The sequence below is a fragment of the Coloeus monedula genome (genome assembly GCF_965178545.1).
Source record: "Coloeus monedula genome assembly, chromosome: 35".
Taxonomy (NCBI): Eukaryota; Metazoa; Chordata; class Aves; order Passeriformes; family Corvidae; genus Coloeus; species Coloeus monedula.
Genome location: NC_138815.1, coordinates 3134833 through 3147786, shown reverse-complemented (window position 1 = coordinate 3147786; position 12954 = coordinate 3134833). Strand labels below are relative to the sequence as shown.

General features: G+C 54.2%; 2 protein-coding genes across 2 annotated transcripts in view; one reads left to right on the top strand and one right to left on the bottom strand.

Moving 5' to 3' along the window:
• Window positions 1-85: 85 nt before the first annotated feature.
• On the bottom strand, window positions 86-9085 carry ETFB (electron transfer flavoprotein subunit beta). The gene is made up of 6 exons (XM_082299947.1): window positions 8960-9085; window positions 6004-6162; window positions 4952-5104; window positions 4670-4732; window positions 4181-4339; window positions 86-1235 (listed from the first exon to the last, which is right to left on the bottom strand). Exons 1-6 carry the CDS (start codon window positions 9014-9016, stop codon window positions 1062-1064), a joined length of 765 nt encoding a protein of 254 aa, XP_082156073.1. The 5' UTR covers window positions 9017-9085; the 3' UTR covers window positions 86-1061.
• A 2153-nt stretch (window positions 9086-11238) lies between these two features.
• Window positions 11239-12954, top strand: part of ATP4A (ATPase H+/K+ transporting subunit alpha) — a 36991-nt gene continuing 35275 nt past the window's right edge. The window contains exon 1 of the mRNA XM_082299943.1: window positions 11239-11375. Within this exon, the coding sequence (XP_082156069.1) occupies window positions 11364-11375 (12 nt within the window). The 5' untranslated portion in view covers window positions 11239-11363. The remainder of the gene's footprint in view (window positions 11376-12954) is intronic.

The window sequence follows — 12954 nt, the reverse complement described above, 5'->3', positions numbered from 1 at the left end:
GTAATTAGCGCTTCAAAACCCACCCAAAACGGGCCGCCCCCCCCCCGCCTCTTAAGCCACGCCCCCATGGACCGCCATGACGTCATCGAGTGGCCACGCCTTTATTGGGGTGGGGGCGGGGGGGGAAGGCACTGGGAGGCACTGGGCCAGACTGGAAGGCACTGGGAGGGCACTGGTCCAGGCTGGGAGGGCGCTGGGAGCCACTGGGACAGGCTGGAAGGCACTGGGATGAACTGGGACAGGCTGGAAGGGACTGAGAGAGCACTGGGATGAACTGGGACAGGCTGGAAGGCACTGGGAGAGCACTGGGGTGCACTGGTCCAGCCTGGGAAGCCACTGGGATGAACTGGGACAGGCTGGAAGGGACTGGGAGAGCACTGGGGCGCACTGGGAGCCACTGGGACAGAGTGGAAGGAACTGGGAGAGCACTGGGAGGGCACTGGTCCAGCCTGGGAGGGCACTGGGAGCCATTGGGACAAGCTGGAAGGCACTGGGAGGCACTGGGGTGCACTGGTCCAGCCTAGGAGGCCACTGGGATGAACTGGGAGCACTGGTCCAGGCTGGAAGGCACCAAGAGACACCGGAGGGGGGGATTAAAAAACCAGCAGCACCAAACTGGGATGCACTGGTTGTTACTGGGAGGCCACTGGGATGAACTGGGAGGCCCTGGTCCAGCCTGGGAGGGCACTGGGATGAACTGGGACAGGCTGGAAGGGACTGGGAGGGCACTGGGAGCCACTGGGCCAGACTGGGAGGGCACTGGGAGGGCACTGGGAGGGCACTGGGATGAACTGGGCCAGACTGGAAGGGACTGGGAGAGCACTGGGAGAGCACGGGGGTGCACTGGTCCAGCCTGAGAGGGCACTGGAAGGCACTGGGAGAGCACTGGGAGGCCACTGGGATGAACTGGGACAGGCTGGAAGGCACCAAGAGACACCGGAGGGGGGGATTAAAAAACCAGCAGCACCAAACTGGGATGCACTGGGAGTTACTGGTTGTTACTGGTTGTTAGTGGGAGGCCACTGGGATGAACTGGGATGAACTGGGAGGCACTGGGAGGCTCAGATGCGGCCGCTGTGCCTCAGTTTCTCCACCAAGGCCGGGACATTTTCCACCTTCTCGCCGCCCGCCCGGGCCGGGGGCTCCTGGAGCTGCAGCAGCCGGAGCCGGGGGGAGCCCCCCGGGAGCCCCAAATCGGCCGCCGGGAGCACTTCCAGAGGCTTCTTCTTGGCTTTCTGCGGTGGGCGAGGGGTGGGAGGGTTGGACCCCTCCTCAAAAGGGAGAGCGCCCCGAAAAGTGCCGGAAAATGCCCCGAAAAGTGCCGGAAAATGCCCCGAAAAGTGCCGGAAAACGCCCCGAAAAGTGACGGAAAGAGCCCCGAAAAGTGACGGAAAGAGCCCCGAAAAGTGACGGAAAGAGCCCCGAAAACTGACGGAAAGAGCCCCGAAAAGTGCCGGAAAATGCCCCGAAAAGTGACGGAAAATGCCCCGAAAAGTGCCGGAAAATGCCCCGAAAAGTGCCGGAAAGAGCCCCGAAAAGTGCCGGAAAATGCCCCGAAAAGTGCCGGAAAGAGCCCCAAAAAGAGCCCTGAAAAGTGCCGGAAAATGCCCCGAAAAGTGATGGAAAATGCCCCGAAAAGTGCCGGAAAGAGCCCCAAAAAGTGACGGAAAGCGCCCCAAAAAGTGCCGGAAAGCGCCCCGAAAAGTGACGGAAAGCGCCCCGAAAAGTGACGGAAAGAGCCCCGAAAAGTGACGGAAAATGCCCCAAAAAGGGACGGAAAGCGCCCCAAAAAGTGCTGGAAAACGCCCCAAAAAGTGACGGAAAGAGCCCCAAAAAGTGACGGAAAGAGCCCCAAAAAGTGACGGAAAGAGCCCCAAAAAGGGACGGAAAATGCCCCGAAAAGGGCCGGAAAGAGCCCCGAAAAGTGACGGAAAGAGCCCCAAAAAGTGACGGAAAATGCCCCAAAAAGAGCCCCGAAAAGTGCCGGAAAGAGCCCCGAAAAGTGCCGGAAAATGCCCCGAAAAGTGACGGAAAGAGCCCCAAAAAGTGCCGGAAAGCGCCCCAAAAAGTGCCGGAAAGCGCCCCAAAAAGTGCCGGAAAGCGCCCCAAAAAGGGACGGAAAACGCCCCAAAAAGGGACGGAAAATGCCCCGAAAAGTGCCGGAAAGAGCCCCAAAAAGGGCCGGAAAGAGCCCCAAAAAGGGCCGGAAAGAGCCCCAAAAAGTGACGGAAAGCGCCCCAAAAAGGGCCGGAAAGAGCCCCAAAAAGTGCCGGAAAGAGCCCCAAAAAGTGCCGGAAAGAGCCCCAAAAAGAGCCCTGAAAAGTGCCGGAAAATGCCCTGAAAAGTGCCGGAAAGCGCCCCGAAAAGCGCCGGAAAGAGCCCCGAAAAGTGACGGAAAGAGCCCCAAAAAGTGACGGAAAATGCCCCAAAAAGAGCCCCGAAAAGCGCCGGAAAGAGCCCCAAAAAGCGCCCTAAATTCTCTCAAAATGCCTCCGAAACTGCTTAAATGCCTCCCAAATCCCCCCCAAATCCCCCAAAATCCCTCCAAAATCCACTAAAATCCCAGCCAGATCCCCCCTAAATCCCAAAATCCCACCCAGATCCCCTTAAATCCCCCAAAATCCCCTTAAATCCTCCCAAAAATCCCCCAAAATCCCCTTAAATCCCCCCCAAATCCCCCCCAGATCCCACCCAGATCCCCCCAAAATCCTCTTAAACCCCTCCCAAATCCCCAAAAATCCCCCCAAAATCTCACCCAGATCCCCTTAAATCCCCCCAAATCCCCCCAAAAATCCCTCCAAAATACCCCAAAATCCCCTTAAATCCCCCCCAAATCCCACCCAGATCCCCTTACATCCCCCCAAAATCCCCTTAAATCCCTCCCAAATCCCACCCAGATCCCCCCAAAATCCCCTTAAATCCCCCAAAATCCCCTTAAATCCCCCAAAATCCCCTTAAATCCCCCAAAATCCCCTTAAATCCCTCCCAAACCCTCCAAAAACTTCTCCCCAACCCCCCCAAAACCCCTCAAATCCCCCCAAAAGCCGGGCTCAGGTGTGGGGGGAACAGGAGTTCCCAGGATGGGGCGGGGTTTTGGGGGGGATAGCTGGGATTTGGGGGGGGTCCCGAGGATTTGGGGAGGGGTCCCGAGGATTTGGGGAGGGGTCCCCAGGGATTTTTTGGGTGGGGGAGCACCCAGGGACTGGGCTGGGGGTCCCAAACCCCCTCCCCAACAATTCGGGACAACAGGTCTACCCCGTGGGTTTTTTGGGAGGGTCTCAGGAATTTTTGAGGCGATCGCCGGGATTTTTTGGGGGGACATCCCAGGGATTTGGGTGGGGTCCCCAGGGATTTTTGGGGGGGGTCCCCGGTGATTTGGGGGGTGGGGGAACACCCAAGGACTGGGCTGGGGGTCCCAAACCCCCTCCCCAGCAATTTGGGACAACAGGTCTACCCCGTGGGTTTTGTGGGGGGGGGTCTCAGGAATTTTTGAGGAGATCACCGGGATTTTTTGGGGGGATATCCCAGGGATTTGGGGGGGGTCCCCAAGGATTTTTTGGGGGGGTCCCCGGTGATTTGGGGGGTGGGGGAACACCCAAGGACTGGGCTGGGGGTCCCAAACCCCCTCCCCAACAATTCGGGACAACAGGTCTACCCAGTGGTTTTTCTGGGGGGGTCTCAAAAATTTTTGAGAAGATCGCCGGGATTTTTTGGGGGGATGTCCCAGGGATTTGGGGGGGGTCCCCAAGGATTTTTTGGAGGGGTCCCCGGTGATTTGGGGGGTGGGGGAACACCCAAGGACTGGGCTGGGGGTCCCAAACCCCCTCCCCAACAATTCGGGACAACAGGTCTACCCAGTGGGTTTTCTGGGGGGGGTCTCAAAAATTTTTGAGGAGATCGCCGGGATTTTTTGGGGGGATGTCCCAGGGATTTGGGGGGGGTCCCCAAGGATTTTTTGGAGGGGTCCCCGGTGATTTGGGGGGTGGGGGAACACCCAAGGACTGGGCTGGGGGTCCCAAACCCCCTCCCCAACAATTCGGGACAACAGGTCTACCCCGTGGTTTTTCTGGGGGGGGTCTCAAAAATTTTTGAGGAGATCGCCGGGATTTTTTGGGGGGATATCCCAGGGATTTGGGGGGGTTCCCCAGGGGTTTTTTGGGGGGGGGGGTCCCGCACCCACCATGATGTTGGGCAGCGTGGCGTAGCGGGGCTCGTTGAGGCGCAGGTCGGCCGTGAGCACGGCCGGCAGCCGTAGCCGCAGCGTCTCCAGGCCGCCGTCCACCTCCCGCTCCACCCGCACGGCGCCGTCCTCCAGCTGCACCCGCGACGCGAACGTGCCCTGCGAGCAACCAGTATGGACTGGGAGCTCTCCCAGTATGGACTGGGAGCTCTCCCAGTACGAGCTGCACCCCCTTAGGGGGGGATATATCCCATCATCCCCCGCGGCCCAGAGGGGGGATATATCCCACCAGCCACCGCGGCAAACGGGGGAGTATATCCCACAATCCCCCTCTCCACCAGCAGGGTGAATATATCCCATCACCCCCCGCGACTTAAGGGGGATCTATCCCATCATCCCTCCCACCGCGATGCATGACGGGATATATTCACCCCCCCATCTTGGCCGCCATGGGAGGATATATCCCATCGTGCCCCGCGCGCCGCCTACCTGCGGCCAGTCCAGCATGGCGGCCAGGAGCTGCCCGGTCTGGTTGCAGTCGTCGTCGATGGCCTGAGGGTGGACAGAGGTGCTATAGGTGCTATAGGGGACCCTCAGGGCACATAGGGACCCCCAGCGCGTCCGGGGGGGGCTTCTGGGGGTGCGTCCAGAGGAGCTCCGTGGGATTGAGGAGGGGCCTACGGTGGCTGTGAGGGGTCAATAGGAGCCTACGGTGGCTGTGAGGGGTCAAAAGGGGTCTGTGGGGTTCTATAGGGGTCTATAGGGTCTCACCTGTTTGCCCAGCAGCACCAGCTGGGGCTGCAGCCGCCCCACGAGCGCGGCCAGCACCGTGGCCACTTCGTGCGGCCCCACGGTCGCCCCTTCGGCCACCTCGGCCAGCACGGCCCGGTCAGCGCCGACGGCCAGAGCCGTGCGCAGGGTCTCCTGTGGGTGGGGAGGGGGGAAAAAGGGTCAAAAAAGCACGGAAATAACCCCAAAACCGGCCCTGGACGCGTGTGAGGGGTGAGAAAAGCTCTAAGGAATGTCCCAAAAAAGGCCAGGGAGCCCCAAAACTCGCCCGGGGGCACCGAGCCTCGCTCGCCACCAGTGACCGCCCGCAAATCACCCCAAAACCACCCCAAAGCACCCCCAAAACTACCCCAAACCATCCCAAAACTTCCCAAAAGCCACCCCAAACCACCCCAAAACCGTCCCAAACCACCCCAAACCCAGCCCAAAGCACCCAGAACTGTCCCAAACCCATCTCAAACCAGCCCAAACCACCCCAAACTTCCCTGAAACCAGCCCAAACCACCCCAAATCTCCTCAAAAATCCCAACCCCCCCAAAAAAACTGAAAAAAACCCCAAAAACTCTCAAAAAACCCCCCCAAAACTCTCAAAAAACTCCCCAAAGAACTCCCAAAAAACCCCCCCAAAAAACCCCCAAAAACCCCCCAAAAATGCCCCCAAAAAACCAAAAAAACCCCAAAAAATCCCCAAAAAATAATAAAAAAAAAATCCCAAAACCCCCCAAAAAAATCCCCAAAAAATCCCAAAAAAATCCCAAAAAATCCCAAAAAATTCCCAAAAAAATCCCAAAAAATTCCAAAAAACCCCAAAAAACCCCCAAAAACCCCCCAAAAAATCCCAAAAAATTCCCAAAAAAATCCCAAAAAAAATCCCAAAAAATCCCAAAAAAATCCCAAAAAATCCCCCAAAAAATCCAAAAAAATCCCAAAAAATCCCAAAAAAAATCCCAAAAAATCCCCAAAAAATCCCAAAAAAATCCCCAAAAATCCCCAAAAAATCCCCAACCCCCCCGGCCCCCCCAGCCCCGGCACACCTGGCTGGCCCGCGGGCCCACGCTGACGGCCACGACCTCGGCGGCCGCTCCGGCCTCGCGGAGCCGCACGGCCTCTTCCAGGGCGATCTCACAGAAGGGGTTCAGGGAGTGCTTCACCCCCTGCGTCTGCACCGCGGCCCCGCCCGGCGCCACTCGCACCTAAAACACCACGCTGGGCTCTTTTGGGGAATTTTGGGGATTTTTGGGGATTTGGGGGATTTTTTGGGATTTTTTTTGGGATTTTTTGGGGATTTTTTGGGGATTTTTTGGGGTTTTTTGGGGATTTTTTTGGGATTTTTTTGGGATTTTTTTGGGATTTTTTTGGGATTTTTTGGGATTTTTTTTGGGATTTTTGGGGATTTTTTGGGATTTTTTGGGGATTTTTTTTGGGATTTTTTGGGATTTTTTTGGGAATTTTTTGGGATTTTTTCTGGGATTTTTTTTGGGATTTTTTGGGGATTTTTTGGGGATTTTTTGGGATTTTTTGGGGATTTTTTTGGGATTTTTTGGGATTTTTTTGGGATTTTTTTGGGAATTTTTTGGGAATTTTTTTGGATTTTTTTGGGATTTTTTGGGATTTTTTTGGGATTTTTTTGGGGATTTTTTGGGATTTTTCTGGGATTTTTTTGGGATTTTTGGGGATTTTTTGGGGATTTTTATGGGATTTTTTGGGGATTTTTTGGGATTTTTTTTGGGATTTTTTGGGATTTTTTTGGGATTTTTTCTGGGATTTTTTTGGGGATTTTTGGGGATTTTTTGGGGATTTTTTGGGATTTTTTTGGGATTTTTTTGGGAATTTTTTGGGATTTTTTTGGGATTTTTTGGGATTTTTTTGGAATTTTTGGGATTTTTGGGGGATTTTTTAGGGATTTTTTGGGGATTTTTTGGGGGTTTTTTGGAATTTTTTGGGATTTTTTTAGGGATTTTTTGGGAATTTTTTGGGAATTTTTTTGGGATTTTTTTGGGGATTTTTGGGGATTTTTTGGGGGATTTTTTGGGGATTTTTTGGGGATTTTTTGGGGATTTTTTGGGATTTTTTGGGGATTTTTTTGGGATTTTTTGAGGGTTTTTTTGGAAATTTTTTGGGATTTTTTGGGATTTTTGGAGGGTTTTTTCGGGTTTTTTTCAGGTTTTTTAGGGTTTTTTTTTGTTTTTTGGGGGAGTTTATTGAAGGTTTTTTGGGGGTTGTGGGGGGATTTTTTGGGATTTTTTGGGGATTTTTTTTGGGGTGTTCTAGGATTTTTTGGGGTTTTTTGGCGATTTTTTTCTGAATTTTTTGGGGATTTTTTTCTGAACTTTTTGGGGTTTTTTTTGAGATTTTTTGAGGGTTTTTTTTTTATTTTTTGGGGGTTTTTGAGGGGTTTTTTTTGGATTTTTTGGGGGTTTTTTCGGAGTTTTTTGAGGGTTTTTTGGGGGGTTTTTTTTGACTTTTTAGGATTTTTTGGGATTTTTTGGGGATTTTTTGGAGGTTTTTTGAGGTTTTTTTGAGGATTTTTGGGGATTTTTTATGAGTTTCTTTGGGGGGTTTTTGGAGGTTTTTTGGGGATTTTTTTTTTTTTTTCAGGATTTTTTGTGATTTTTTGGGGGATTTTTTTGGGACTTTTTTAGGATTTTTGGGGATTTTTTTGGAAATTTTTTGGGATTTTTTTCGGGTTTTTTCGGGTTTTTTTCAGGTTTTTTTCGGGTTTTTTTGCTTTCTTTTTGGGAGTTTATTGAGGGGTTTTTGGGGGATTTTTGGGAATTTTTGGGGATTTTGGGGGGATTTTTTGGGGGATTTTTTTTAGGATTTTTTGGGGAATTTTGGGGATTTTTTTCTGATTTTTTGGGGTTTTTTTTGAGAGTTTTTTAGGGTTTTGTTGGTTTTTTGGGGGGAGTTTATTCAGGGGTTTTTTGGGGCTTTTTTTTATCTTTTTGGGGTTTTTTGGGAGTTTTTTTCCGAATTTTTTGGGGTTCTTTTGAGGTTTTTTTGAGTTTTTTGTGGCTGTTTTTGGGGGTATTTACGGTTTGGGGCTGTCCTCACGTTGGGGTTTTTTTTTGGCTTATTTTGGGGTTTTTTGGGGTTTTTTTGGGGGTGTTTTTGGGGGATTTTTTGGGGTGTTTTAGGGTTATTTACAGTTTGGGGCTGTCCTCAGGTTCGGGGGTTTTTTTTGGCTTATTTTGGGGTTTTTTGGGGTTTTTTTGGGGGGGAGTTTGGGGTGTCTGTGGGGGCTTTTTGGGGTGGTTTTGGGGTGTTTTGGGGTTTTTTTTTTGTGGCTGTTTTTGGGGGTATTCACGGTTTGGGGCTGTCCTCACGTTTGGGGGTTTTTTTCGCTTATTTTGGGGTTTTTTGGGGGGGGTTTTGGGGGTTTTTTTGGGGGTTTTTTTGTGGCTGTTTTTGGGGGTATTCACGGTTTGGGGCTGTCCTCACGTTTGGGGGTTTTTTTCGCTTATTTTGGGGTTTTTTGGGTTTTTTGGGGGGGGGGGTTCGGGTTTTTTTTTTGGGGGGGTTGGGGTGTCTGTGGGGGCTTTTTGGGGTGTTTTGGGGTTTTTTTTGTGGCTGCTTTTGGGGGTATTCACGGTTTGGGGCTGTCCTCACGTTTGGGGGGTTTTTTCGCTTATTTTGGGGTTTTTTGGGCTTGTTTTGGGGTGTCCCTCGGAGAGCCCGGCCGTGTCCGGCTGTGTCCGGCCGTGTCCGGCTGCGGCCACCCCAAAATCCCGCCCTGGGGGGGTGGGGAGGATTTGGGGGTCCCCAAGAGGCTCCTCCCGGGTGGGGGGGGGGGGGGAGGGGTCCCGCTGATTTGGGGGGGGGGGGGTGGGGGAGGGGCGCCCAGGTCCCCGCAGCCGCCCAGGTGTGACCTTGGCCCCTCCCCCACCACCCAAAAACTCCGGGAATTCGGGGCTCGGGAAGCCCCGGGGGGGTCTCGGGGGGGTCCTGGGGGGGTCTCGGGGGGGTCCTCGCCCCTCCCCCCCCCCGTACCTTGACAGCGAAGTCGATCACGCGCTTGACCCCCACGAGCACGCGCAGCGCCGCCATGGCCGCGGCCACGCCCCCTTTGCCCGGAAGCCACGCCCCCTTTGCCCGGAAGCCACGCCCCTCACAGGAAACCACGCCCCCTCCTCGGAAGCAACTCCCTCCTCATAAGCCACGCCCCCTTCTCCTAGAAGCCACGCCCCCTAAACGATGATGTCACCCCACGGCGAAGCCACGCCCACTGCACAGGCAATCTGGGGGCGTGGCCTGCGCGCGTCACGTGACAAGAGGCGGTGGAGGGGCGCCCCCCCGCGGGCCGGGTTTTGGGGGGATTTTGGGGTTTTTGGGGGGTTTTTTTGGGGGTGGGTTTGGGTTTTTTGGGGTTATTTTGAGGGGTTTTGCGGGTTTTTTTGAGCGGTTTTGGGGTTTTTTGGGGTTTTTTTGGGGTTTTGGGGGGTTTTTGGTGTGTTTTGGGGGGTTATTTTGAGGGGTTTGGGCGTTTTTGGGGGGTTTTGGGGGTTTTTTGGGTGCGTTTGGGGTTTTGGGGGTTTTTGAGGGGTTTTTTGGGTTTTTTTGAGTGGTTTTGGGGTTTTGGGGGGTTTTTTTGGGCTTTAGGGGTTTTTTTTGGTCTTTTTGTGCGTTTTTGGGGGGGTTGGGGTTTTTTGAGGGGGTTTCTGGGGTTTTTGGGGGGTTATTTTGAGTGGATTTGGGGGGTTTGGGGTTTTTGAGGGGTTTGGGGGTTATTTTGAGCGGTTTTGGGTTTTTGGGGGGGGGGGGGGTTTGGGGTTTTCGGGGGGTTTTGGATTTTTGGTGTGGTTTTGGGGGGTTTTTGGGGTTATTTTGAGGGGTTTTGGGGTTTTGGGGGGGGGTTGGGGTGGGTTTGGGGTTTTTGGGGGTTTCTTGGGGTTTTTGATGGGTTTTGGGGGGGGTTTGAGCGGTTTTGGGGTTTTTTGGGGTTTTGGTGTGTTTTGGGGGGTTTTGGGGCGTTATTTTGAGGGGTTTTGGCGTTTTGGGGTTTTTTTTGGGTGGGTTTGGGGTTTTTGAGGGGGTTTTGGGGTTGTTTTGAGCGGTTTTGGGGTTTTTTTTGGGTTTTCGGGGCTCTTTTGGGTTTTTTTGCGTGGTTTTGGGGGGTTATTTTGAGGGATTTGGGGGTTTTTTGAGGGGTTTCTGGGATTTTTGGGGGTTTTGAGGGGTTATTTTGAGGGGGTTTGGGGTTTTTGGGGGGTTTTTTTGGGTGGGTTTGGGGTTTTTGGGGTGTTCTTGGGGTTTTTGAGGGGGTTTTGGGGTTATTTTGAGCGGGTTTGGGGCTTTTTTGGGGTTTTTTGGGGGGTTTTCGGGGGGTTTTGGGATTTTTTTGTGGGTTTTTGGGGGTTATTTTGAGGGGTTTTGGGGTTTTTTGAGGGAGTTTTTGGGGTTTTTGGGGGTTATTTTGAGCGGTTTGGGGGGGTTTGGGGTTTTTGGGGTTTTTTGGGGTTTTTTGCGTGTTTTGGGGGGGATTTTTGGGGTTATTTTGAGGGGGTTTGGGTTTTTTGGGGTTTTTGAGGGGTTTTTGGGGGTTTTTTTTGGAGGGCTTTTGAGGGGAGTTTTGGGCGGGGTTTTTTTGGTTTTTTTGGGGCGGTTTTGGGCTTTTTGGGGCTGTTTTGGGGGGGAGTTTTGGGGCGGTTTGGGGGTTTTTTTTGGGTGGTTTTTTTGGGCGGTTTTTGGGCGGATTTTTTGGGCTTTTTTCAGGACTTTTTTTGGGCCGTTTCGGGTTTTGGAGGGAATTTTTTTGGGGCAGTTTTGCGCTTTTTTGGGGGTTTTTTTTTGGCCGTTTTGGGTTTTTTGGGGGGGGAGTTTTGGGGCGGGTTTGGGGGTTTTTTTGCGGCTTTTTTTGGTGCCATTTCGGATTTTTTCGGTCGTATTTTTTTGGGGAGGGGGTGGGGGGTTGGGAATATCCCGACCTCTTTCAATGGCGCCCCTCCCCAAATCCACCCTCCCCTCCCCCTCCAGAACCCCCAAAATTCCCCCCCTTTCTCTTCCCCCCCCCCATTATCACCCCGATAAGCTGCTCATTAATCGCTAATTAATCATTAACGGGAACAAAAGAGGGAACAAAAGGGGGGGGGGGAGATGTTGATAAGGCCCATCTTGATAAGGGATGGGGGGGGAGGGGCGCCGATATTGGGGGGGTGGCCGAGATCCCAAATTTGAGGGGTTTAGCCCCAAAAATGAAGGGGAGGGGGCACCCCAGGGGTGTCAGGTGTCTCCTGGGGTGCCCCCTCGAGTGTCCCCTCCCCCCTCTCAGGTGTCCCCTCCCCCCTCTCAGGTGTCCCCTCCTCTCCCCCCCCCCCCCCGGGGTCACCTTGGGGCGGTTCCCCTGGGGGGTATAAAAGGGGGAACTGGGAGGTACTGGGAGGTACTGGGAGAGGCGATGGGGAAGGAGGTGAGAGGGGATGGGAGGAGGAGGAGGATGGAGGGGAGAGAGGGAGGAAGAGGAGGAGGAGGGAGGAAGGAGAGATGGAGGAGGAGGAGGATGGAGAGAGGAAGAGGAGGGAAAGGTGGAGGAGGATCGAGGAGAGGAGGAGGATGGAGGGAGGAAGGAGAGAGAGGGAGGAAGAGGAGAAGGATGGAGGGAGAGGAGGAGGAGGATGAAGAAGGGACGGGGAGAGATGGAGGAGGAGGAGGAAGGAGAGAGGGAGGAAGAGGAGAAGGATGGAGGGAGAGGAGGAGGAGGATGAAGAAGGGACGGGGAGAGATGGAGGAGGAGGAGGATGGAGGGATGGAGAGGAGGAAGAGGAGGAGGGAAAGGAGGAGGATCGAGGGGAGAGGGAGGAAGAGGAGGAGGAGAAGGAGGGATGAAGAGACAGGGAGACGAGGAGGAGGAGGATGGAGGAGAGAGAGAGGGAGGAAGAGGAGGAGGGAGGGAGGGAAAGGTGGAGAGGGAGCGGGAGGAAGAAGAGGAGGAGGAGGAGGAGAGATGAAGAAGGATTGGGGAGAGATGGAGGAGGAGGAGGATGGAGGAAGAGGAGGAGGAGGAGGATGAAGAAGGGACGGGGGGAGAGGGAGGAGGAGGAAGATGGAGGGAGGGAGGAAGGAGAGGTGGAGGGAAGGAGGGAAAGGTGGAGGAGGATCGGGGAGAGAGGGAGGGGGAAGGAGAGATGGAGGGAGAGGAGGAGGAGGAGGATGAAGAAGAGACCGGGAGAGAGGCTCGGAGAGAGGGAGGAGGATGAGGGAGGGAGGAAGGAGATGGAGGAGGAGGAGGATGGAAGTGAGGAGGAGGAGAAGGAGAGAGAGGGAGGAAGAGGAGGAGGATGAAGAAGGGACCGGGAGAGAGGGAGAAGGATTGGGGAGAGATGGAGGAGGAGGAGGAAGGAGGGAGGAAGAGGAGGAGGAGGGAGGAGGAAGGAGAGAGAGAGGGAGGAAGAGGAGAAGGATGGAGGGAGAGGAGGAGGAGGGGATGAAGAAGGGACGGGGAGAGATGGAGGAGGAGGAGGAGGAGGGAAAGGTGGAGGAGGATCGAGGGGAGAGGGAGGAAGAAGAGGAAGAGGAGGAGGGATGGAGGGAGAGGAGGATGGAGGGAGGAAGGAGAGAAGAGAGAGGGGAAGAGGAGGAGGAGGAAACAGGGAGAGATGGAGGAGGAGGAAGAGGAGGATGGGGAGAGGGAGGAGGAGGAGGGGAAGGGATGAAGAAGAGACAGGGAGAGGAGGAGGAGGAGGAGGGAAAGGTGGAGGAGGATCGAGGGGAGAGGGAGGAGGAAGGAGAGATGGAGGGAGAGGAGGAGAAGGAGGGAGAGGAGGAGGATGGAGAGGAGGAGGAGGAGGATGAAGGAGAGAGGGAGGGAGGAAGAGGAGGAGGGAGAGGAGGAGGATGAAGGATCGGGGAGAGATGGAGGAGGATGAAGGAGAGAGGGAGGAGGAGGATCGAGGGGAGAGGGAGGAGGAGGAGGATGGAGGGAGGAGGAGGATGAAGGAGAGAGAGGAGAAGAGGAGGAGGAGGGGGATGAAGAAGGGACGGGGGGAGAT

Excerpts from the sequence above, each read along its gene's own strand:
- ETFB (XM_082299947.1), bottom strand. The coding sequence starts at position 9,016 with ATGGCGGCGCTGCGCGTGCTCGTGGGGGTCAAGCGCGTGATCGACTTC. Across the intron at positions 4,340-4,669 it reads CCATGCTGGACTGGCCGCAG|GGCACGTTCGCGTCGCGGGT; the intron begins GTAGGCGGCGCG and ends GGTTGCTCGCAG. Across the intron at positions 1,236-4,180 it reads CCACGCTGCCCAACATCATG|AAAGCCAAGAAGAAGCCTCT; the intron begins GTGGGTGCGGGA and ends CGCCCACCGCAG.